Source organism: Heterodontus francisci, chromosome 7 (genome assembly GCF_036365525.1).
Source record: "Heterodontus francisci isolate sHetFra1 chromosome 7, sHetFra1.hap1, whole genome shotgun sequence".
In the NCBI taxonomy this organism is placed as follows: domain Eukaryota; kingdom Metazoa; phylum Chordata; class Chondrichthyes; order Heterodontiformes; family Heterodontidae; genus Heterodontus; species Heterodontus francisci.
Window position 1 is genome coordinate 930,098 of NC_090377.1, and position 26,855 is coordinate 956,952.

At 48.1% G+C, this 26,855-nt stretch overlaps 1 protein-coding gene across 1 annotated transcript in view; it reads left to right on the plus strand.

Moving 5' to 3' along the window:
• smarcal1 (SWI/SNF related, matrix associated, actin dependent regulator of chromatin, subfamily a-like 1) overlaps positions 1 to 26,855 on the plus strand; it is a 112,590-nt gene that overhangs the window by 69,598 nt on the left and 16,137 nt on the right. The window contains exons 11-16 of the mRNA XM_068034678.1: positions 29 to 130; positions 1,447 to 1,517; positions 1,679 to 1,781; positions 14,744 to 14,926; positions 15,812 to 15,912; positions 16,867 to 16,960. Coding sequence (XP_067890779.1) covers positions 29 to 130; positions 1,447 to 1,517; positions 1,679 to 1,781; positions 14,744 to 14,926; positions 15,812 to 15,912; positions 16,867 to 16,960 — 654 coding nt within the window. The remainder of the gene's footprint in view (positions 1 to 28; positions 131 to 1,446; positions 1,518 to 1,678; positions 1,782 to 14,743; positions 14,927 to 15,811; positions 15,913 to 16,866; positions 16,961 to 26,855) is intronic.

Here is a 26,855-nt window from a genome sequence, read left to right on the forward strand (position 1 = left end):
TCTGAAAAGATGTTTTGGCCTTACAAAGCATACTGATAAAATCTGGTCAGTTTTTGAGTTTGGTCAAGTTAGTGCAAACCTGTATTCTTATGATAACCTCAGTAATCCATGGCAGGTACTGGTGCATCTGGTGAGTTGTTTGCTGACAATTTGTAGTGCTACACAGAGTCGTGTGTGTATTGATTGTTGCTTTAATCACAAAAGTGATTCATGGCTTCTTAATAGTTGTAGTACTGTGGTTCAGGCTCCAGGTACGGCAAGCAGCAAGGCAGCTTCAGGTTCTGGTCTTGGCAAAGCAGTGTGCTTTGGCACACTCCAGTTTCCTCTGCAGTCACCTATCCAGAGAATAGGTGTGTGTAGGCGTGACCAATTGAGTGTGCATGCTCAGTCCCGAAACACATGTACATGTGCAAAAGGACTGACAAACCTTTGCCCAGTCACTCTGCCTAGTTTTAGGAAGATTTTGGATACAGAACTGTCAAAGTACAATATTCCCCATTCACTAACTCCATAAACTCGAGCTACTAGTCTGGTAAACATGGCCCTTTGACTTTTGAGACAGAATGCACACTGATAATAGGTAAGATTTTCACAAGTTTTTTTGTAAAGCATTTTCAGATGCAGTGATATAGTTTTTGTAAAGAGCTCTGACCTGGCAGAGATTGACAGAAACAGGAGGAGGTCATTTAGTCCCTCCAGTCTGTTCAGCCATTCAGTGAGATCATGGATGATTTGTGACCTTACTTCATATACCACCATTAACCCATATCCCTTTGGTTTACAAAAATCTATCAATCTCGATTTTAAAATTTAACAATTGATCTAGCATCAGTTGCCTTTTGCAGAAGAGAGTTCCAAACTTCTACCAGTTAGTGTGCAGAAGTGTTTCCAAATTTCACTCCTGTAAAGTCTGGCTCTAATAAGGCATGAACAAGGTTTATAAACTAACTGACAATCTATATTCGCTTATGTTTGGAAAAAAAGCGATTCATGATTTATATACCAAATCTGTAGATTTATGAGATGGTGGAGTTGGCATATCTGTGCCTGACGTGTTCGACCTTTATCATCTGTGTGAACATTAGATGAATTGTCCAATTCTCAAATTAAAATCAGACCCTTGTTAAAATGCACTTGTGAAGGGAAAATTGCAATGTGAAACTCTGTGACTGGTATATCCCACTGCTTTTCCTGGCGAGGGACTGAGCCCCAACACAGATCAGGCTAGGTCGGTGATCATGTCCATCCTCAGCCTGTGCTGGGGCCATGCTGGGAGGGTGCTAAATGTGGCCTTAGTACCACTGGGGTAGAAGGAGAGAATCAGCTCAGTGACGCTTCTGCATTCAAAACCAATCTCATTTGACTATATTTCAAAGAATTCTCAGAAAAGAAATTGAGTTCAGATTATCAGTGTCTGTTTCAAATTGCTTTATTTTATTGTAACAGAAACGGGAGAAGAAGGAGGCTTTGCTGCTTTTCTACAATCACACAGCAGAGGCCAAAGTCCGATCCATCGTGTGAGTAAGGTGGTCTCCATGCCATAATTCCCTCCTCGAGGTTCGTCCCATATGCTCCTCCCTTCCCCGGCGTCTGTCCCATATGCTCCTCCCTTCCCCGGCGTCTGTCCCATATGCTCCTCCCTCAGCATGTGGGATTTACTAGGCTCCGTGTTTTACAGAGAGTACGTGAGAGACTTGCTGGAGAGTGGCCGGGAGAAGTTCCTGGTGTTCGGGCATCACCGGCTGGTTCTGGACACATTGTGTGCGGCTCTTGAAGAAAAGGTAACGTTATTGGGGTTTGGGTGAAATTAATGGGAGTGTAAATTCAAAAGGGGCCATTCTGGAAGCAGTGTGATACCTGGTGCGGTTTGGTTTAAGGCCAGATGTGGTTCACGAAAAGTAGCAATGCAGGTTAATAAGGCCATTAAAAAAGCCGACAAAGCATTGGGATTCATTTCTGGGGGGATAGAATTGAAAAGCAGAGGAGTTATATTAAATTAGTATCCTAGAATGGGGGGAGATGGTGGCGTACTGGTAATGTCCAAAGGCCTGGGTTAATGCCCTGGGGACACAGGTTCAAATCCCACATTGGTAGCTGGTGGAACTTAAATTCAATTAATTAAAATCTGGAATTGAAAGCTAGTTTCAGTAATGGTGCCATGAAACTATCATTGATTGTTGTAAAAACCCATCTGGTTCACTAATGTCCTTTAGGGAAGGAAATCTGCCGTCCTTACCTGGTCTGGCCTACATGTGACTCCAGACCCACAGCAATGTGGTTGACTCTTAACTGCTCTCTGAAATGGCCTAGTAAGCCACTCAGGTCAAGGGCAATTAGGGATGGGCAACAAATGCTGGCCTTGCCAGCAATGCCCACATCCCAAGAAAGAATTTTTAAAAAACAGAAGGAGGCCATTTGACCCATTGAGTCTATGCCGGTTCTCCGTAAGAGCAATTTCGCTAGTCCCCGCCTCCCCAACCTTTCCCTGTAGCCCTGCATTTTTATTTCTCCCTTCAAGTACTTATCCAATTCTCTTTTTAAATATTTTTTAGGCTATATCCTCTAGTTCTAGGCCTCCCAATCAGTAGGAAATAGTTTGTCTCCATATACCCTGTCTGTTCCCCTTAATGTCTAAAAACTTTGATCTAATCAAATCATCCAGGGAATACAAACCTAATTTGGGTAATCTCTCTCCTTGTAACTTAACCCTTATTGTCCAAGTAGCATTCTAATAATTCTATGCTGCATTCCCTCCAAAGTCAACATATCCTTCCTAAGGTGTGGTGCCCTGAACTGCTCACAGTAACTTCAGAAGTTCTGAAGAAGGGTCACTGACCTGAAATGTGAACTCTGCTTATCTCTCCACAGATGCTGCCAGACCTGCTGAGTATTTCCAGCATTTCTTGTTTTTATTTTGAAATCCATTTGCCACCGTTTTGCCCATGCACTTAGTAGGCATCTGTCCGTCTTGGAAAACGATGGACTTTGCCCGGGATGTATTTTACTTCTGAATTGAGCGTCGCCTGTTGTGGCTGTAGAGACCGACTCGAGAGTGGCAATCCCTTCCACAGCTGGCTCAGATAAATATCATTGGCCCAAGGTCGACTGATTTTTTTTTTCCTTCCACCGGGCACTCTCTTCCACCATCCCATCATTTCTTTTGTCCTCTGCTTTTTCCATACCCTTCCTGACTGCCTATCTTCAGGAACTCTGATCAGCAGCAAGGACTTCCCATGCATCGACTTCGATCCCGGTCAACTCGAGATCTCGCTTGCAGACATCCTTGTATCACAGACATGGGCAACCTGTTAGTCTTGTGCTGATAGCAAGCTCGCCATAGAGCATGTCTTTGGGATCAACATCTATTTGGCTCACATGACCCAGCCAACGGAGTCACCACTGACTTGAGAGCAAACATGCTGGGGATCCCTGCATGCTGATGTACCTCTGTATTCGGCACTCTGTCCTGCCAGGTGGTGCCAAATGTCCATCTGAGGCAGCAGAGGTGGAAGCTGTTCAGCCGCTTTTCTTGGCTTGCATAAATTTTCAATGCTTCGCTGCTATAAAGGAGGGTGCTGAGAACACAAGCCTGGTACACGTGGAGCTTTGTATTTTCGGTCAGTTTGCTGTTGTCCACACTCGTCTTCTCAACTTTGACATGGCAGCTGCAGCATTGGCAATCCTGGTGCTGATTTCAGCATCAAGGGACAGATTGCTGGTGATTGTTGATCCAAAGTATGTGAAGCTGTCGATGATCTCCAAAGTGAGGTTGTCGATATTGATGGAAGGTGTAGTCTCTGCATCTTGGCCCATAACTTTGATTTTCCTGACACTGGTTGATTGTCAGTCCAAGCTCCTTGCAGGCCCGGGAGAACCAAATATACAAGCTGCTGCAAATGAACGTCATTATGGGATGTCAGCTCAGCATCAGCAAATAGCAACTCACAGGCTAGGACTTTACACACTTTGGTCTTGGCGCGCAGTCTTGCCAGGTTGAACAGCTTGCCATCAGCTCTGATATGCAGTTGGACACACCCATTTGAGTGCCAAAAGTGTACAAGAGCAGCATGGAGAAGAGTATGTCAGAGTTAGCACTAGGATGCAGCCCTGCTCTACCCCGCTTCTGATCTTGAAAGTGTCTGAGTTTGCTCCATTGTAACTGACGGAACTGTGCATCTTCTCGTGGAAAGAAGAGATGAAGTCCAGGAGGGCAGCCTATTTTCCACAGCAGTTTGAAGAATCTGTGTCTGTTGACAAGATTAAAGGCCTTGGTGAGGCCATCTGAAGGCAATGTAGAGTGGACTGCACTGGTCGCAGCATTTCTTCTGTAACTGCTGAAGTGAGAAAATCATGTCAACTGTCAATCTGCCAGCTCTGAAGCTGCACTGAGATTCAAGATAGATGCGTGACGCCAGGGTCTGCAATCTGGTCAGAGCAATGTGAGCAAAGACCTTCCCCACAATACTTAGAAAGGAGATACCTCAGTAATTGTTGCAGTCACTGGGATCATCCTGGTTTTTGCACAAGATGACTGTTTGCTTCACACATGTCTTGAGGCACTGATCTTTCCTTCCAAGAGAGAGACAGAAGATTGTGGAGATGCTGCAGCAATGCCGTTTTTCCACTTTTGACGATTTCACAAGGAATACCATCATTTCCCGGGGCTTTACCACTAGCAAGGCAGTCGATGGCCTTGTTGAGCTCTACTATGGTGGGCTCACTGTCCAGCTCCTCCATGACAAGAAAATCTGGAATGGCGCTGAGAGCTACTTATCTGCTGATGCAATTAATATTTAGAAATCTATCGATCTCTGTCTGGAATATACTCAATGACTGAGCCTCCACAGACATCTGGGGTAGAGAATTCCAAAGATTCACCACCCTCTGAGTGAAGAAATTCCTCCTCATCACAGTCCTAAATGGCTTGCTCTTTATTCTGAGATTGTGTCCCCTGGTGCTAGACCACCCCCCACCCCCCACCAGCCAGGGAAAACATCCTTCTTGCATCTACCCTGTCGAGCCCTGTAAGAATTTTGTATGTTTCAATGAGGTCACGTCTCATTCATCTAAACTCCTAGAGAATATAGACCCAACCTCTCCAATCTCTCCTCATAGGACAATCCTGCCATCCCAGGAATTAGTCTGGTGAACCTTCGTTGCACTCCCTCTATGGCAATGTATATCCTTCCTTAGGTAAGGAGACCAAAACTGTATACAGTAATTCAGGTGTGGTCTCACTCACCAAGGCTCTATAAATTTGCAATAAGACATTTTTACTGCTGTACACAAATCCTCTTGCGATAAAGGCCAACATATACCATTTGCCTTCCCAATTGCTTGCTCAACCTGCATGATAGCTTTCAGTGACTCATGAACAAAGACGCCCTGGTCTCTTTGGACATCAACACTGCCCAATCTCTCACCATTTAAGAAATACTGCATTTCTGTTTTTTCTACCAAAGTGGATAACTTCACATTTTTCCACATTATATTCCACTGTCACGTTCTGGCCCACTCACTTAGCATGTCTAAATCGCCTTGAAGCCTCTTTGCATCCTCCTCACAATTCACATTCCCAACTAGTTTTGTGTCATCAGCAAACTTGGAAATATTACATTTGGTCCCCACATCCACATCATTGATATAGATTGTGAATAGCTGGGGCCCAAGCACTGATCCTTGCGGCACTACACTAGCCACAGCCTGCCAACCTGAGAATAACCCATTTATTCCTACTCTCTGTTTTCTGTCCTTTAACCAATGCCAGTATATTACCCCCCAATCTCATGTGCTCTAATTTAACAACCAACGTCTTGTGTGGGACCTTATCAAAAGCCTTCAGAAATACAAATACACCACATCCACTAGTTTCCCCCCCCCCCACCCCCAGCCCTTATCTATTCTGCTAGTTTCCCCCCCCCCCCTTATCTATTCTGCTAGTTTCCCCCCCCCCCCTTATCTATTCTGCTAGTTTCCCCCCCCCCCTTATCTATTCTGCTAGTTTCCCCCGCCCCCCACCCCTTATCTATTCTGCTAGTTCCCCCCCCACCCCTTATCTATTCTGCTAGTTCCCCCCCCACCCCTTATCTATTCTGCTAGTTCCCCCCCCCCCCACCCCTTATCTATTCTGTTAGTTTTCCCCCCACCCCATCCCTTATCTGTTCTGCTAGTTTCCCCCCCCCCCCCCCGCCCCCTTATCTGTTCTGCTAGTTACATCCTCAAAAAACAGGTTTGGCAAACATGATTTCCTTTTCATAAATCCATGTTGACTCTTCCCAATCACTCCATTATTTTCTAAGTGTCCGGTTATCGCATCATTTATATTAGATTTTAGCATTTTCCCTACTACTGTTGTCAGGCTGTGGTTCCTCATTTTCTCCCTCTTTTTTTAAATAATGGGGTTACATTTGCTGCCTTCCAATCTGCAGGAACTGTTCCAGAATCTATAGAATTTTGGAAGATGATCACCAATGCATCTGCTATCTCTACAGCCACCTGTTTATGGGATGTAGATTATCGGTCCAGGTTATTTACCAGCTTCCAGTCCCATTAACTTCTCCAGTACTACTTTTTTTGCTAATAATTTCTTTCAGTCCCTCATTCTCACTAGTCCCTTGGTTCTTTAGTATTTCTGGGAGTGTTTTTGTGTCTTCCTCTGTGAAGACAAACACACAGTATTTGTTTAGTTTTTCTGCCATTTCCTTATTCCTCATTATAAATTCTCCTGTCTCTGCCTATAATGGGCCGACATTTGTCTTTGTTAATCTTTTCCTTTTTACTTACCTATAGAAGCTGTTACAGTCCGTTTTTATGCTTCACTCTAGTTTACTTTCATATTCCATTTTCCCTTTCTTTATCAGTTTCTTGGTCCTCCTTTGTTGAATTCTAAAATGTTCCCAATCCTCTGGCTTACTACTTTTTTTGGCAATTTTATAAGCCTCTTCCTTTGATCTAATGCAATCTTTAACTTGTTAACTACAATTGAATCACCTTTCCTGTTGGTTTTTTGTGCCTCAAAGGAAAGTATTTTTGTTGTAAACCATGTATTAATTCTTTAAATGCTAGCCATTGCCTATCTACCATTATACCTTTCGATGTAGTTTCCCGCTCTACCACAGCAACTTTGCGCCTCATACCTTCATAGTTTCCTTTGTTTAGGTTTAAGACCCTTGTTTCGGATTGAACTACATCACTTTCAAACTTAATGTAAAATTCTATCATATTATGGTCACTCTTCCCTAAAGGCTCCTTTGCAACGAGATTATTAATTAGCCCTTTCTCGTTGCACAATACTAGATCTAAAATAGCCCATTCTCTAATTGGTTGTTCAACATACTGTTCTGGAAAACCATCTTGTATACATTCCAGGAATTCATCCTCCACAGCATTCGTGCTAATTAGGTTTACCCAGTCTATATGTAAATTGAAATCCCCCATGATTATACTGTATTATCGTTGCATGCACCTTTAATTTCCTGATTTATACCGTGCGCTATATTACCACTGCTGTTTGGTGGCCTATAAACAACTCCGACCAATGTTTGCTGCCGCTTGCTGTTTCTTATCTCAGTCCAAACTGATTCTACATCTTGAACTTTCAATCTAAGATCCTCTGTCACTAATGTACTGATCTCATGCTTTATTAGTATGCTGCCTATCCTTTCTAAATGTTGAATACCCTTGAACATTTCATTCGCAGCTTTGGTCACCTTGCAGCCATATTTTTGTAATGGCAGTTAGATCATACCCGTTTACCAGGATGTTGCCTGGTCTGGAGGGCATTAGCTATGAGGAGAGGTTGGATAAACTCGGATTGTTTTCACTGGAACGACGGAGGTGGAGGAGCGACATGATAGAGGTTTACAAAGTTATAAGCGGAATGGACAGAGAGGATAGTCAGAAGCTTTTTCCCAGGGTGGAAGAGTCAGTTACTAGGGGACATAGGTTTAAGGTGAGAGGGGCAAAGTTTAGAGGGGATGTGCGAGGCAAGTTTTTTACACAGAGGGTGGTGAGTGCCTGGAACTTGTTGCCGGGGGAGGTGGTGGAAGCAGGTACCATAGAGACGTTTAAGAGGCATCTTGACAAATACATGAATAGGATGGGAATAGAGGGATACGGACCCCAGAGGTGCAGAAGGTTTTAGTTTAGGCAGGCATCAAGGTCGATGCAGGCTTGGAGGGCCGAATGGCCTGTTCCTGTGCTGTACTGTTCTTTGTTCTTTGTACTTTTGTTTGTACTATCAATTCATCTAGCTTGTTGTGAATGCTGCGTGCATTCAGACAGAGTGCCTCTAATTTTGTCTTTTTAAAATTTTTCCGTATTTTTGGCCCTATTTGATGCTGTCCTTTGTTTCTGCTGCCTTCCAATTTCGCTTATTACTTTTCTTCCTACCATTACCAGCTTGGTTTCTCTCCTATCTGAAATCTCTCGCAGGTTCCCATCCCCCTGCCAAGCTAGTTTAAACCTTCCCCAACAGCACTAACAAATCCCCAAGAGGATATTGGTCCCAGTCTTGCAAAGGTGTAACCTGTCCTCCTTGTACAGATCCCACCTGCCCCAGAACCGGTCCCAATGCCTCAGAAATCTAAAGCCCTCCCTCCTGTGCCAACTCTCCAGCCATGCATTCATTTGCTCTATCCTCCTGTTTCTGTACTCACTAGCACGTGCCGCTGGGATTAATCCTGACATTACTGCCTTTGAAGTCCTGCTTTTTAATTTCTTTCCGAGCGCTCTCAAATCTGCTGTTGCAGACTTTAATCCAGTATTGCTTGGTGCAGTGCCGAGCAGTCTGCTGAGACTTGTTTCTGAGAGCATTTAGGTTTTATTTGCTGGGGACTTGCTTGTAGTTCATGAGGGGTCTCCTCTTAATTGCAGTAACTGGCTCCATTTCAGTCCAGTAAGCCTCAAACCAGTCAGCATTCCTCCGATCTCTTTTCCTATGCGCAGTGAATGCAGTGTTATAGATGGTGGCGTGCAAATGATCCCATTTTGACACCGCACTGAGCCCTCGGGTGGTGTTGTTTGAAAGAGCCTGATCAAGAATGTTGAGGAACTTCTGGGTCCTTTCTGGGTCAGTGGTTCAGCAAGTGTTGATCTGAGGCCAACCTTTCTTCTTGGAGTGGTGTAGCTTCCTTGGCTGAAGCCTGACCCTGCTACACACCAGGGACTAGTCAGTATCACAGTCAGTGCTGCAATAGCTGCGAGTGATGAGGACACTGCTGAGAGTGGTACGTCTGGTGGTGATCAGGTCTAGCTGGTGCCAGTGGCGTGATCTCGGATGTTGCCAGAACACCTTGTGGCACAGCTTGACCTGGAAGTAGCTGTTTGTTGCTCCATGGTGACAGCATAGCTCCAACAACCTCTGTCCATTTTCGTTCATCTTGCCAACCCCCTGGTGCCCAACATTGGTTAAGCTGTGTAGTCGGTACCCACCCTTATGTTGAAGTCCCCTAGAAGATACTGTCTCTTAGAGCTGGGAATTCTACTGATGGCAGCGTCAAGTATCTCCTCGAACTGATCCTTGACATCTGGTGAGTGTCAGGGCATAGATGCACATGAGATTAACTGGGCCCACGCTTGTTTACAAGCGAAGAGTAGAAAGTCTCTCTGAACCTTCTGTGAGGGGTTCAATCATTGCAGGTAGTGTGTTATTTACTGCGAAACCCACTCCATGCTCATACGTTGCTTCTTGGGCTTTCCCTGCCAGAAGAACATGTAATATTTCCCTTTAAGGGATCCACTTTGAGCCTAGTTTCTTGCAGCACAGCAGTGTCCACATGGAGCCTTGTAAATTCGTTATTGATCACAGCTGTCTTGTTTGCATTATCAACCTGCAGAAGGTCATCGGTAAGACCGGGCGCATGGTCCTTGCGTTCCAGCTTGCAATGTGAAGGACTGGTGTCTTTAAGTTTGTCTTGCCTGGTGCATAGGTTATCGATCCGCCTGTTGAGAGATGACACTCTAAGCTCCAAGCACCCATTGAAGCAAGAAGGTCGTGGCAGGACAGCACCTAACTGACTGGCGGCTGCCCTACTTGGGGTAGGCAGTAGCTATCCAATGAGATGCACTGATTTCTCCCAATGTCGAAAGTAACCCCTGGCGCTCTTACTCTAGGCCAATCGAGCGAGAGTTTATAATCGGTAACTGTTCCTTCCCATGTTGTGCCAACATAAACCACGATGCTGGAGTGTCCTCTCCAGGGTGCAGGCCTGGAAAATGGTATGGAGACCCTGAGTGCCCAAGCGTCAACCCCCCCTTTTCCTCCCCCCACCCCCACCCCCAGGCATTAGTAGTATTGTGCAAAGGAAAGGGGAAAGAAACAGTACTGTTTGTACCAGCTGCCGGAAAGCAGGCTGATAAGTAACAGGTAACCTCCTACAGGACTCCACTCCGGATTTCCTGTCAGAGTTTACTCCCTAACCCTTCTTCTCTCCCAAGACACCCATTTTGGGAAGTTAAACCAGGGCAGGACATATACAGTGAATGGCAGGGCCCTGGGGAGTGTTGTTGAGTAGAGAGACCTTGGGTGCAAGTACATAGTTCCCTGAAAGTGGCAACACAGGTGGACAGGGTGGTGAAGAAGGCGTATGGCATGCTTGCCTTCATCGGCCGAGGCATTGAGTACAAGAGTTGGGACATCATGTTACAGTTGTACATAACGTTGGTTAGGCCGCATTTGGAGTACTGTGTGCAGTTCTGGTCGCCGCACTACAGAAAAGATGTGATTAAGCTAGAGAGGGTGCAGAAAAGATTCACAAGGATGTTGCCTGGTTTGGAGGGCTTGAGTTATAAAGAGAGATTGGATAGGCTGGTCTGTTTTCCCTGGAGTGAAGGAGGCTGAGAGGGGACATGATAGAGGTATATAAAATTATGAGAGGCATAGATAGGGTAGATAGCCAGAGTCTGTTTCCCATGGTAGGGGTGACTAAAACTAGAGGGCATAGATTTAAGGTGAGAGGGAGGAAATTTAAAGGGGATCAAAGGGGTAAATGTTTCACACTAAGAAAAGTGGGAATCTGGAATGAGCTGCCAGAGGAGGTGGTGGAGGCAGGAACAGTAGTGACATTTAAGAGGCATCTGGACAGATACTTGAATGAGCAAGGCATAGAGGGATATAGAATTAATGCAGGCAGGTGGGATTAGTATAGATGGGCATTATGGTCGGCATCGAAGCGGTGGTCCGAAGGGCCTGTTTCTATGCTGTATGACTCTAAGGCAGTGAAGCTATTTACCCATAGTTGGGGGTCTGTTTCTTGGTACCAGGATTGAACTACACGCTGGTAGGCCTGCATGTCATGTGTCTGGGGTCCAGGCCTCCCAGTAACCCCCAATAACCCAGGGATAGAATCCCCAATTAACTAGGGGCATAAACCCTCACAACCTGGAAACAAAGGCCCAGGAAGTAATCTCTGAATAACCCAAGGGCCAATCCCCAATAGCCCAGGGATTAATTCCCCGTAACCCAGTGGATGAAAACACCCCCGTAACCCAGTGGATGAAAACACCCCCGTAACCCAGTGGATAGAACGCCCAATGACCCAGGGATAAAATCCGCTACTCGCCAAGGACCAAACCCCCAGCAACCCCTTCCCCACCCGACTCCCTACAACAACCACTGCCTCCTAGCTCCCCAAACTCGAAGCCCACACAGCACCTCGCCTGGCACAGGTCGCACACCGCCGCCCCTTGAAATCTCGAGCGAGCCCCCAATTAATATTAAATCAAGGTGAACCCAAAGATATTTTATCAATACATTAAGAGTGAGAGGATAATTAAGGAGAGAGTAGGGCCCATAAAATAATAAAAAGGTAACCTGTGTGTAGGAGCAGAAGATACTGGTATGGTTCTTAATGAATACTTTGTGTCTGTCTTCACAAAAGAAGGGGACGATGCAGATATTGTAGTTAAGGAGGAGGAGTGTGAAGTATTGGATGTGATAAACATAGGGAGAGAAGAAGTATTAATGGGATTATCATCCTTGAAAGTTGATAAATCACCACAGCCAGATGAAATGTATCCCAGACTGTTAAAAGAAGCAAGAGAGGAAATAGCAGAGGGTCTGACCATCATTTTCCAGTCCTCACTGGATACAAATGTAGAGCCGGAGGATTGGAGAACTGCTAACATGAAGCTTCTATTTAAAAAGGGAGCAAGGGATAGACTGAATAATTACAGGCCAGGCAGTCTAACCTCAGTAGTGGACAAATTATTGGAATCTATTCTGAGAGACTGGATAAACTGTCACTTAGAAAGGCACAGGTTAATCAAGGATGGTCAGCATGGATTTGTTAAGGGAAGAACGTGTTTGACTAACTTGATCGAATTTTTTGAAGAAGTAACAAGGAAGATAGACGAGGGTAGTACAGTTGATGTGGTCTACATGGATTTTAGCAAGGCTTTTGACGAGGTCCCACATGGTAGACAGGTTAAAAAAATAAAATCCCATGGGATCCAGGGAAATCTAGCAAGGTGGATACTAAATTGGCTCAGTGGCAGGAAACAAAAGGTAATTATTGGCGGGTGTTTTTGCGACTGGAGGGCTGTTTCCAGTGGCGTTCCACAGGGTTCAGTACTGGGTCCCCTGCTTTTTGTGGTATATATTAATGATTTGGACATAAATGTAGGGAGCATGATCAAGAAGTTTGCAGACGACACAAAGATTGGCCATGTGGTAGATAGCGAGGAGGATAGCTGTAGGCTGCAGGAAGATATTGATGGTCTGGTCAGATGAGCAGAAAAGTGGCAAATGGAACTCAACTTGGAGAAGTGTGAGGTGATGATTTGGGAGGTCAAACAAGGCAAAGGAATATACGATTAATGGGAAAATACTGAGAAGTGTCGAGGAAGTAAGGGACCTTGGAGCGAATGTCCACAGATCCCTGAAGGTAGCAGGACAGGTCAAAAAGGTGGTTAAGAAGGCATATGGAATCCTTTCCTTTATTAGCCGAGGTATAGAATATAAGAACAAGGAGGTTATGCTGGAACTGTATAACTCATTGGTCAGGCCACAACTTGAGTACTGTGTGCAGTTTTGGTCACCTCATTACAGAAAGGAGGTAATTGCACTAGAGAGGGTACAGAGGAGATTTATGAGCATGTTGCCAGGACTGGAAAAATGCAGCTATGAGGAAAGATTGGATAGGTTGGGGTTGTTCTCCTTGGAACAGAGAAGGCTGAGGGGAGATCTGATTGAAGTGTACAAAATATTGAGGGGCCTGGATAGAGTGGAGGTGAAGGATCTATTCACCTTAACAGAGAGGTCAGTGACGAGGGGGCATAGATTTAAAGTGATTGGTAGAAGAATTAGAGGGGAGATGAGGAAAATCTTTTTCACCCAGAGGGTGGTGGGGGTCTGGAACTCACTGCCTGAGAGGGCAGAAACCCTCAACTCATTTCAAAAAAAGTCTGGATATGCAGCTCAAGTGCCGTAATCTTCAGGGCTACGGACCAAATGCAGGAAGGTGGGATTAGAATAGGTGGATCGTTTTTTGGCTGGCACAGACACGATGGGTCAAGTGGCCTCTTTCTGTGCTTTAAATTCTCTATGATTCTATAATTGACTTGCAGCGAGTGGTTATGACCTATGAGGGTGCTGGAAGGGGAGACGATCGATGATTTCAAAAGGAGTTTGGATAGGCACTTAAGGGCAATAAGCTTGCAGGACTACGGGAATAGAGTGGGGGAATGGGACTGATAGGGTTGCTCTGCAGAGCCGGCAGGGACTTGATGGGCTGACTGACCTCTTTCTGTGCTGTAATGACTCTGACTCTTATACTGCAACCCCCTTGCAATAAAGGCCAACATACTATTTGCCTTCCTTATTACTTGCTGCTCCTGCATGTTAATGTTCTGTAATTCATGAACAAGGACACCCAAATACCTCTGAATACCAATTGAGGTGGATAGTAAAAGATTTCAGGAGGACATAGACTGTTGAAATTGGCAGACATGTGGCGGATGAAATGTAACAGAGAAGTGTGAAGTGATGTATTTTGGTAGGATGAATGAAGAGAGGAAATGTAAACTAAATGGTATAATTTTGAAGATCTGCAGAAACAAGGGGACCTGGTGGTATTTGTATATAAAAGGTGGTAGGACAAGTTGAGAAAGCTGTTAAAAAAGCATAAGGCTTTATTAATAAAGGCATAGAGTTCAAAAGCAAGGAAGTTATTGCTAAACCTTTATAAATCACTGGTTAGGCCCCAGCTGGAGGTTTGTGTCTAATTCTGGGCTCCACACTTTAGGAAGGATGCCAAGGCCTTGGAGAGGCTGCGGAGGAGATTTACTAGAAAGGTTCCAGGGATGAGGGACTTCAATTTTTCTGGAGAGACTGGGATTGTTCTTAGAGCAGAGAAGGTTAACTGGAGATTTAATAGAGGTGTTCAAAATCACCAAGGGTTTTGAATAAGGAGAAACAGTTTCCAGTGACAGGAAGGTCAGTAACCAGAGGGGGCAAATTTAAGGTAATTAATGAAAGAACCAGAGGGGAGATGGAGAGAGATTTTTATGCAGCGAGTTGTTGAGATCCGAAAGGGTGGTGGAAGTAGTTTCAGTAGTAACATTCAAAAGGGAATTGGATAAATACTTGAAGGGGACAAATTTTCAGGACTATGGGGGAAAGAGCAGGGGAGCGGGGACTAATTGGATAGATCTTTCAAAGCAGTGGCACAGGCACAATGGCCTCCTGTATTGTGTGGTTTCACGAACACAAGCTTGAATGATCTAATGATTGGTTTGTCCGCAGGGAGTTGCATTTATCCGTATTGATGGCTCCACATCCTCCTCTGATCGTCAGTCTCTGTGCGACCGGTTCCAGTTCTCTGAGACCCGATGTGTAGCTGTGTTGTCCATCACTGCTGCCAACATGGGCTTGACTCTCTCCTCTGCTGATCTGGTTGTCATCGCTGAGCTTTTCTGGAACCCTGGTGTAAGTGAGAGACTTTGGCCTTTTAATGGAAAGAGTTTAAACCTTTTTGCAGTGTTTCACTCGATTTAGTTTTCTTTTAGATTTGAATTTCATTCATGTTTATTTTAACTACAGTGAAGAATATTAATGGGAAAGAGATTTTAATCCTTTCTGGTGCACAGTGAACTACATTGACGTGGAGGAATGTGTAATGTAATAGCCATTCTGCAAACAATATGCTTTTTAAAAATTCATTCCTGTGGGCGTCGCTGGCCAGGCCAGCATTTATTGCCCATCCCTAATTTCCCTTGAGAAGATGACGGTGAGCTGCCTTCTTGAACCACTGCAGTCCATGTGGCGTAGGTACACCCACAGAGCTGTTAGGAAGGGAGTTCCAGGATTTTGGCCCAGTGACAATGAAGGAATGGCGAGATAGTTCCAAGTCAGGATGGTGTGTAGCTTGGAGGGGAACTTGCAGGTGGTGGTGTTCCCATGCGACTGCTGCCCTTGTACTTCTAGGTGGTGGAGGTTGTGGGTTTGGAAGGTACTGTCTAAGGAGCCTTGATGCGTTGCTGCAGTGCATCTTGTAGATGGTACACACTGCTGCCACTGTGCTGGGAGTATCAGCCTGCATTATGTGCTCAAGTTTCTGGAGTGGGACTTAAACCCACAACCTTTTGATCCATTGAGCCAAGGCTGACTCCTGAAGGACATGGGTAGCGAGCAGTATTAGAGGCACACACTGGTGAATGAGCTGTGAGTGCTGCAACATTATCTGGTTTGAGTGGATACATGGGGTTGGGTTCCTAGTGATAGGCTGACAAGTTGTTGGCTTTTAATTGTGTTTAGGGCTGATGGTTTCACTCTTTTGCTGACACATAACTCTCTCATTTCCTGACTTCTCAGATCCTCTTTCAGGCTGAAGACCGAGTTCATCGCATTGGGCAGTCAAACTGTGTGGATATTCATTACTTGGTGGCCAGGGGCACTGCCGATGATTACCTCTGGTGGGTGGAATGGGCACCACACTGTTTGTGTGACCCAGAGACAGAGAGAACTTGTCTTCTCAGCTGCATTAACTTTCTCTTTAGTCTTGCCCTTCAGCCCGAACTAGCTTTTTCCAGATTCGCTTCAAGTGACCTCTACTTTCCCTGACACTTGCTGGGAAACAGAACACTTCGTTTTTGTGCAGGCAGTGTCCAATTCAGCACTTGCCTTCAGCGCTCAGTCCCACACCCATTGCAGATTCACCAGGATGTTACCACTTTAAATTATGAGGTTGCAGAAACTTGGCATATATTCCAAACAGGACTGGGCACCAGGGGGTAGGGCCCAATCCCACGGGGCAGGGCACCAGGGGGAAGGGCCCAGTTCCAGGGCAGGGCACCAGGGGGAAGGGCCCAGTCCCACGGGGCAGGGAACCAGGGGGAAGGGCCCAGTCCCACGGGGCAGGGAACCAGGGGGAAGGGCCCAGTCCCACGGGGCAGGGCACCAGGGGGAAGGGCCCAGTCCCACGGGGCAGGGCACCAGGGGGAAGGGCCCAGTTCCAGGGCAGGGCACCAGGGGGAAGGGCCCAGTCCCACGGGGCAGGGAACCAGGGGGAAGGGCCCAGTCCCACGGGGCAGGGAACCAGGGGGAAGGGCCCAGTCCCATGGGGCAGCAGGGCTAGAGCAGGGGAGAAGATGTTGTATGCAAGAAAGCAGAGGTTGTGGCACCAAAATTAGGTTTTAAAAGCCGATCAATAATATATGCTTGAGGGGAGACTGAGGGAGGGGAGAAGTTCTGCAGTTTGAACGAGTGGGGGAGAAAGTGTTTGAGTAAAAGATTGTGTGAGGAGTCTGGATCAGAATTTGGAGGGGGGGGGGGAGTGACTGTGCAGTGAGGGACGAGGAGTTGTATATTAACCACTGTCCGATTTCGCTGCTATCAATCACTAAATGCTCTTTTAAATATCTCCTCAGGCCCATAATTCAGGAAAAGGTGAAGGTTCTTGGACAGGCTGGTCTCTCAGACAACAACTTTTCAGAGACTGAAACCACCGATTATTTTCATCGGGTAAATAACTAATTTGTCAACTCGGCATTTGCCTCATCTAACCCTGTTTTTTTTTCAATGAGAGATGGGAGACAGAGGAAGAGTGAGGGTGAGACAGGTAGAGGGAGCTTTACTCTATCTAACCCCGTGCTGTACCTGTCCTGGGAGTGTTTGATGGGGGACAGTGTAGAGGGAGCTTTACTCTGTATCTAACCCCGTGCTGTACCTGTCCTGGGGAGTGTTTGATGGGGACAGTGTGGAGGGAGCTTTACTCTGTATCTAAGCCCTTTTTTTTTTTGGCGGCCTTTAGACCCCAGGCCCCTTTTATATGTTATTTGTCGAGGGGGTCTTTATTCCTCGGGCCCCCTTTTATATACATTTTAAATAAATAATTTCATTAAAAACAGATAAATAAAACAAAACTCAAATTAAAATGCCATTCTCAGCATCAATGATGCGCTCCAGTCCCTGCGATGCCCACCGGTCGCGGAAGGCCTCAAGCGTACCGGTGGACACTGCATGCTCCTTCTCCAGGGACACCCAGGCATGAATGTAACCATGGAAGAGGGACAGGCAATCAGGGTGGACGGACCCCCCCGACGGCCCACAACCCAGACCTGTGAATTGCTACCTTAGCCAGGCCCAGGAGCAGACCAACAAGGAGATCCTTCTCCCGGCTCCCGGCCCATGCCCCTGCACACCAGGTGCCCAAAGATCAGGAGCGTAGGGCTGAAGTGCAACCAAAACTTGCAACACCCTCCACCCCAGATCCCCGATGTAAAGTGGGAGGACTCCTGCATAGAGACACCTCAACTGGGGTTTCCCCTCGCCGCCAGATGGCAGTGTGGACCACCAGGGTGTGTCCGGCTGGCTGATGAGAGCAAGGAAGTGGAGAGTGTGCAGGAGGAGCCCATATAGGAAACCCCTCCGTGCCGTGTGGAGTGGCACGGAGCGCATTTCCGAGAGGCGGTTCAGGTTGTGCGGGACCGGCTCCCAAGGAGGGTTTCAGGGCCTGGGGTCAATGAGCAGTTCCAGCCGAGCAGGGTTCAGCTCGGCCGGGAGCGCTCTGCAAGCCCAAGCCCCCTCGCCACCTGCAGTGAGGAGTGTCCTGTCCGTCGGTGCGTCCTCGGAGTCAGCCACCCAGGCAGCCGAGGCGCTGTCCTCCGTCGGCGGGGGAGCGTCCTGACTGGAGGCGACCAGGTTCCACACTTGGAATAGATCCCGGTAAAAGACAGGCAACTCCCTCAGAGAGGCGCGGCTATCGTCCTCCGCCGGGAGCAGCATGTCGCCTTGGAGACAGTGTCCCTGGCAGAAAAAATATATCACTGGCGCACACCATCTGGGAGGACGCTCGACATACAGGTATCTCTGCAGGGTCCGAAGGCGGAGAGTCGCAGCCTGGGTGCGGACGCACACCAGCGACTGGCCGCCCTCCTCAATCGGGAGACTCAGGACCGCGGCAGAGACCCAGTGTTTCCTCTTGTCCCAGAATAAATCGAAGAGCTTCTTCAGGATCTTGGTGGCAAATGCAGGGGGCGGGGCCAAAGTGACCAACCGGTACCACAGCATCGAGGCCACCAGTTGGTTTATGACCAGCACTCGGACCCTGTAGGAAAGCACTCGGAGCAGACCTGTCCAGCGCCCCAGCTGAGTGGTGACTTTTGTCTCCAACTCCTGCCAGTTTGCCGACCAGGCTTCCTCAGCGGGGCTAAGATAGAGGAAATGCGTGATGTTCCACGCAAAAGGTGTTAACTCCTCCGGCAGGGAATCCACTCGCCACTGACCCACCAGGAGTCCAGAACATTTCTCCCAATTGATCCTCGCAGAGCACGCGGCAGAAAAGGTCTGCTGGCAGTCGCGTATCCTCCACAGGTCAGTGGGATCTGTGACCGCGAGGAGCGCGTCATCGGTGTAAGCCGAGAGGACGACCTGCGCAGAACCAATCCCGTCAAACTCCTGCGAAGCAGGCACAGGAAAGGCTCCACGCAGATGGTATATAATTGGCTGGACATGGGGCATCCCTGACGCACTCCTCTCCCAAAGCGAAGGGGTGTCGTCAAGGACCCGTTAACTTTGACCCGACACTCTGCAGCGGCATATAAAAGGCGGACCCGGGCCACGCGCAAAGTCCTGAAAAGATAATCGTGATCCGCCCTGTCGAGCGCCTTCTCCTGATCGAGGGAGAGAAAGGCAACTAACAGAGCAGTCCACTGGGAAAGATGGTTCAGGTCCCAGACCACGTGGATGTTGTCCTGGATGGACCGGCCTGGGACCCATGTAGGACTAGCCAGGGTGGATCATGTGGGCCAGCATGGAGCCCAGGCGGGTAGCCATAGCCCGGGCAAAGATCTTATAATCCATGCTGAGGAGGGAGGCCAGTTCTTAAGCAGCTGGAGATCGCCCCTCTTCGGCAGCATGCCGATGAACGCCCTGCGCCACGAGAGGGGCATCTCCCCGGTCGCCAGGCTTTCCCCCAGGACGTCCCAGAACATCCTGAGGAACACCACAGTCAGCCCATCCAGCCCCGGGGATTTGCCCCTCGAGAACTGGTGGAGGGCTGCCCACGTGAGTGGAGTCTCCAATCATTCAGCGCCCTCCGGGCTGACCTTCGGCAGGTCCTCCCACAAAGCTCTGCGTGCGTCCTTGCTGGATGGATCCTGAGTGAACAACGCACCGTAATAAGTACGGATCAGGGGGTCCATTCCCTCCGGATCAGTGATGGAGGATCCGTCGTCGGCCAGCAGCTCAATGTGCTGCTTACAGGTCCCCTCACCATTTTTCCAGCGAGTAGAAGGGTGAGGTGCAGTCCAAATCTTCCAGGATCTACAAGTCCTGTGGCGCGCCGCTTTTTTTTTGTACCCCTGCCACAGGGCTGGGTCCATGATGGCCTGACCGAGACGAGACTCCAAATGGAGCACCTCCATCTCTAGGCGCCCGATCTCGGCTTCCTGCCTCTTGGTCGACCTCTTCATGTACTCCTGACAGAAGACACAGATGTGAGTCTTGTCCACATCCCACCATAGCCTCAAGGAGGGGAAGTTCCCCTGCTTCCTTCTCCAGTCAGCCCAGAATTCACGGAACGAGTCTTGGAATCGCTCATCCTCCAGCAAGTGCCAGTACGTGGAACCCGCCCGCATGCGGAACGGAGTTGGCGCCACCAACACTAGGTGGTAGTCCGATCACTGCACCAGCCGCGTGGAGGCTGCCGAGACGCGGGAGACGTACGCCTGTGAAATGTAGAGGCGGTGGATTTGGGAACCCCCCCCCCTTCCTCCAGATCTCCATGTGAAGGCACTGGAGTCTGGATGGAGATGCCACCAGATGTCCGCCAATTTGAGGGAGCTAATCTGTTCCCTCAACTTCTCCACCGACGCTTGGCCATGCTGGGGACCGGAGCGATCCTCACCTCGAGGGTACAATTAAAATCCCCCTCGAGGATGATGCACTCGCCACAATCATTAGAGCTCAAAAGAGAAGACACTTCTTTATAGAAACGCGCTTGCAACGCGCCGGGCCTGGGCGCGTACATGTTCACAAAGTGGAGCGGCACGCTACCCAGGCGAACGGTGAGGTGGAGCAAGCAGCTCCTTGACCCCCAAGATCTCCAGCTGAAAAGTCAGGGCCAACAAGATAGTCACCGCACTGGAAATAGGGATGAGGTGACTCATGTAGACACCGCCCTGTCAATCCAGGAGCCAGGTGGCTTCGTCTCCTGGAACGGTGTGGGTTTTCTGCAGAAAGCTCACCGCATATCTCATCTGATGACTGAGAGATTGTGAAATCTGCAGTGAGACCCCCTGCTGCCGTTGATGTTGAGGCTGGCTATGGTTATCTTCATGTCAAAGGCACTTAAAAACCGTCACCAACACCTCACTGTGAGGAGGGAGTGGAAGTGCACCTGGCCCCAGCAACCCATTGAGGAACAATTTAAACTGGCGCCTCTCAGCCAGTTTCATGCCCGCGCCCTTCTCCGTCTTCTTGAGGGCGGCATGGATGGACTGGATGATTAGCGCCAGACTCGACCACCGACCAAGAGCCAGCTGAACTTTAATGCGGCAACCCCTGCCTGCCACAAGGAAGGCCTGGAGTTCCGCCGTGGGGATGAGAGGAGACTTGATGGGAGGCACAAGGGACTCTACCGCCTCACTGACAATGGATTCAAGGTCGTCCTCCGTGCCCCACGTTGAGTCTCCATCCTCCGGGTCGTCACCGCCAGTGTCGATACACTCACCACTCAGTGGGGCGGACGTCCCGGCCACACCAGCTAGTCCCACTTGCGTCACGATCCCACCCCAGGATCGATGGCGGAGGAGTCCTGTCTGCATTCTTCTGTGGAACTGGGGCCTGTGTGCACAAGCAGCTCAGTAGCCCCCCCCCCTCCACCTCCGTCCCCAGGCCAATGAACGCCCTAGGGCAGTTGAAAGTTCCCAACTCCGGAAATCCAGCCGGAGTCGAGATCGGAGATGGAGAGAAGAGGCCACCTCACACCCTGCCAGCACCCATAGACCCAGCAGATGGGGAATTATGCAAATTGGCCTCCAGGTCGGATACATCTTGGATGGCAACATCAGGCTGCTGGGAGGGTTGACCCTCACATGTCTCACCCTCACCCAGGTTACCCGACCCATTGGCCAAAGGAAAGACTTCTCCCGTGGGGTCCACAGGCTCCCCCACCACAGGCGAGCCCTTTCCCCCCTCATTCGGAGTTGCCAAATTTACTTTCCCCACGTCATCCTGATGGGCAGAGGGCTGTCGCCTAGGGCTCAAGACCCCAATGGTGTTAGTGGCGGGAGATGCCCTAAGACCCGCGCCAGGAGATGGACCCCACAACTCCTGGCCCTCTTCAGAGGATGGGGCGCCTCATCCTCTTATTCCAGGAGGGCCGTGAAGGCTCAGAGACTTCCATCTCAATGTGCTTCTCTGCTTCAGCCGCAGGGCAGGTGGGCTCACCTGGATTGGGCCTAGGGCTAAGCTCAGGCTCATGTTGTCCTGTTACATCCAGGAGGTGCACCTTGTGCCTTGCGCTGCACCTTCCTTCCATCCGGATGGGTCTGCCCCTCCCCACCAGAGGCCGTGAAAACTATGGCCTCTGGAATCGCCTGAGCGGTGATTGTTGCAGGTGTTGGGTGCAGGGGCGCCACCCTAGGCCGCCGAGGTAGAGTTGGCGGCAGGAAGGTTGGGGCAGTTCTTATGAATGTGCCCCCCCCCCCACTTGCAAACATGGCACTGCGCCCCATCCAAGGTCCAGAAGAAGCGGTAGGCCCACCCCTGGAACTGAACATTAAATTGGCCCTCCAAGACCTCCTCCCACGCCAGCTGCACAAAGAGCTGGCGGCGGGCGGAAGGAGTACATATGCCGGAGGCTGTTTTCCCCAAGATCGGATGGGACTGGGGTGATCCCCGACCTCACCTGCCCCAGATGGTGCAGATGGGGGAGGAGGAGCTCCCTGGGAATGAAGGGCGGGATATTTGATAGCATGATCCGCTGCACAGTAGCCCCCAAAAGGTCCATTGGCAGGAAGGTCCCCCCCACAGTGAGCCCCTTACTCAGGGTTAAGGACACTGCCTGCTCGGTCTTCAGGAAGAACACAGCCTTTCAGTACATCTTCGAGACTGCAACAATGGCTGAGGGGCCGACAACCTTGGCCATTGCCTTTATACAGGCCTCAATGGACGTGGGGTGGGGTGGGGATAGCTCTTTACCCCATGGCTGGATGTTATTAATTTAAAAGGTGACGGGACCACATGGGCAGCCACAGAGGCTGCAGCTGCATAGGTAGTAGAGGGCCCAGCCACCGGTGATGAAGGGGTCCAAGAGCTAAACCTACCCCGAATTGCAGGCTTGCAAATTGAACAAAATGAAAGGTTCGCAAAAGATAGTGAAAAAAAAAGAAATAACAGGTTAGGGGAGTGTGTCAGGCAAACTCCCACCTGCCAAGAATGAGGAAAATTAATTTCACCACATGAACGTTGATTTTAAACTGCTGATGGTGAAGAAAGAACTTGCTTTAAAAAACAATTGGGACTTTGGCTGGACAGAGACATTAGCATAACAACAGGCAGTACTTCAAAGAACAAAGGGCTATTCCCTGCTCCAGTTTAAACCACAATGGACTTTTGATTACCAGACGTTGAAGGTGGAAAAGCTAGCATTCCAGGTTAACTGCTAAGATGGCCGAATACACAAACTGACGTGGTTGGACTGGTTTGATCACATGGCTGGCTGACTGTTGGAGTTGTTTGAATTTTGAACTTGCCACAGAGTGTTTGAAAGAGAAGGCTGTTAGCTCCTGGTCTGAAAAGACCTCTCTCCTGTCTTCTCTCATCTTGCTCACACCAGCATTGGAAACCATTGAAGACACATGAACACTGAGAGAAAAGTCTCCTACAGTGAACAAGGTTTAAGAAGAATACTGGGCCCCAACGAAAAGTAAGAGCTGTCTACAATTAAGGGCCCTGTGGCGAGCTGGAAACAACACAGTAAACAAGAAACTTCTGACATTGCCTCAAACCTCTTCATTTTATTTTTCTTCTCTTTTCTGTCCCTATTTGCATGTGTGTATTGCGTCTGCATGCTAGCGTGGGCACGTCATATATCTGTAGGCATTAACCGTATTAGAGTTTAAAGTTTAATAAATTTCACTTTTCTCCTTTAAACCGAAGTAAGCCGGTTTGTGCTTATTTCTTTGCCTTGTAATTGCAAAGTGATGAACAAGGATTCACAAAGGGGGAGCTGAAATCAGTGTTTAAAATTAAACCCTCTTCCAATAAGACCAGGTGAAGAATGTAACAGACCCTGAGACACCTTTCTCACCTGGTCATAACAGAGATTTGGGTGCTAGCATCTGGAATTTTATCCACAGACAAACGAGTGAAATTAGAAGTGGGAAGCCAAATAGTTCCCAATCAAGAAGAGAAAAGATTTCAATAGAGGTTTTCTTGTGGTTGTGTGTGATTGAATACTAACATGTCTGCAACTGAAGCTAGCAGCTCCCTAAGCCAAGGTGAAGTAACTTGGGATACGTTAAAAGCACTGTCTGTGGAGGGGTTGAGGAAAATGGCTGAGCAGTGTGGGATCACTGTACGTGGCAAAGCTAGGAAGTCTGAACTCATAAGGCTAGTGGCCAACCATTTTCCCCTTGAATCTAAAGAAGCAGAAACAGGGTTAGAAGCAGACCCAGACAGGGTACTGTTAGCAAAGATAAAATTGGAACAAAGGAAACTTGAATTTAAGGAAAGAGAGAGAGAGAGAAAGAAAGAGCCTTCCAGATGGAATGTGAAGAAAAACAGACAGGAGAGGGAATAATCCAAAAGAATGCGAACAGAGAGTTGAAGCGGCTTGAGTTAACTAGGGGGCGACAGAGTAACCCCATTGAAAGCATAGCCAGTGTGGAGGAGCAGAATTCAGGGCTGGGTACAAAATTGCTAAAACTCGCTCAGTTAATTCCAAAATCCAATGAGGAAGATGTGGAAGCATTCTTTGTGTCATTTGAGAAACTGGAAAGGTAGCTAAAGAACAAAGAGCAGTACAGCACAGGAACAGGCCATTCGGCCCTCCAAGCCTGCGCCGATCTTGATGCTTGGCTAAACTAAAACCTTCTGCACTTCCGGGGACCGTATCCCTCTATTCCCATCCTATTCATGTATTTGTCAAGATGTCTCTTAAACATCGCTATTGTACCTGCTTCCACCACCTCCCCCGGCAGCAAGTTCCAGGCACTCGCCACCCTCTGTGTAAAGAACTTGCCTCGCACATCCCCTCCAAACTTTGCCCCAGCACCTTAAACCTATGTCCCCTAGTAACTGACTCTTCCACCCTGGGGAAAAAGCTTCTGACTATCCACTCTGTCCATGCCACTCATAACTTTGTAAACCTCTATCATGTCACCCCTCCACCTCCGTCGTTCCAGTGAAAACAAACCGAGTTTATCCAACCTCTCCTCTATGCTAATACCCTCCAGACCAGGCAACATCCTGGTAAACCTCTTCTGTACCCTCTCCAAAGCCTCCACATCCTTCTGGTAGTGTGGCGACCAGAATTGTACGCAATATTCCAAATGTGGCCTAACTAAGGTTCTGTACAGCTGTAGCATGACTTGCCAATTTTCATACTCTATGCCCTGACCGATGAAGGCAAGCATGCCGTATGCCTTCTTGACTACCTAATCCTCCTGTGTTGCCACTTTCAGTGAGCTGTGGACCTGTATGCCCAGACCTCTCTGCCTGTCAATACTCCTAAGGGTTCTGCCATTTACTGTATACTTCCCACCTGTATTAGACCTTCCAAAATGCATTACCTCACATTTTTCTGGATTAAACACCATCTGCCATTTCTCCGCCCAAGTCTCCAACCGATCTATATCCTGCTGTATCCTCTGACAATCCTCATCACTATCCGCAACTCCACCAACCTTTGTGTCGTCCGCAAACTTACTAATCAGACCAGCTACATTTTCCTCCAAATCATTTATGTATACTACAAACAGCAAACATCCGAGCACTGATCCCTCCGGAACACCACTAGTCACAGTCCTCCATTCAGAAAAGCACCCTTCCACTGCTACCCTCTGTCTTCTATGACCGAGCCAGTTCTGTATCCATCTTGCCAGCTCACCTCTGATCCCGTGTGACTTCACCTTTTGTACCAGTCTGCCATGAGGGACCTTGTCAAAGACTTTACTGAACTCCATGTAGACAACATCCACTGCCCTTCCTTCATCAATCATTTTCATCACTTCCTCAAAAAACTCAATCAAGTTAGTGAGACATGATCTCCCCTTCACAAAACCATGCTGCCTCTTGCTAATAAGTCCATTTGTTTCCAAATGGGAGTAAATCCTGTCCCGAAGAAACCTCTCCAGTAATTTCCCTACCACTGATGTAAGGCTCACCGGCCTATAATTTCCTGGATTATCCTTGCTACTCTTCTTAAACAATGGAACAACATTGGCTATTCTCCAGTCCTCAGGGACCTCACCTGTAGCCAATGAAGATACAAAGATTTCTGTCAAGTCCCCAGCAATTTCCTCCCTTGCCTCCCTCAGTATTCTGGGGTAGATCCCATCAGGCCCTGGGGACTTATCTACCTTAATGTTTTTCAAGACGCCCAACACCACCTCCTTTTTGATATCGACATGACCCAGACTATCTACACTCCTTTCCCTAGACTCATCATCCACCAAGTCCTTCTCTTTGGTGAATACTGATGCAAAGTACTCATTTAGTATCTCGCCCATTTCCTCTGGCTCCACACATAGATTCCCTCCTCTGTCCTTGAGTGGGCCAACCCTTTCCCTGGCTACCCTCTTGCTGTTTATATACTTATTAAAAGCCTTGGGATTCTCCTTAATCCTGTTTGCCAATGACTTTTCATGACCCCTTTTAGCCCTCCTGACTCCTTGCTTAAGTTCCTTCCTACTTTCTTTATATTGCTCAAGGGCTTCGTCTGTTCCTAGCCTTCTAGCCCTTACGAATGCTTCCTTTTTCTTTTTGACTAAGCTCACAATATCCCTTGTTATCCAAGGTTCCCGAAACTTGCCAAACTTATCCTCCTTCCTCACAGGAACATGCGGGTTCTAGATTCTAATCAACTGATGTTTGAAAGACTCCCACATGTCAGATGTTGATTTACCCTCAAACAGCTGCCCCCAATCTAAATTCTTCAGTTTCTGCCTAATATTGTTATCATTAGCCTTCCCCCAATTTAGCACTTTCACCCGAGGTTACTCTTATCCTTATCCACACTACCTTAAAACTTACGGAATTATGGTCACTGTTCCCGAAATGCTCCCCTACTGAAACTTCGACCACCTGGCCGGGCTCATTCCCCAATACCAGGTCCAGTACGGCCCCATCCCTAGTTGGACTATCTACATATTGTTTCAAGAAGCCAGCTGAGACCTGGTCTCTTTTACTG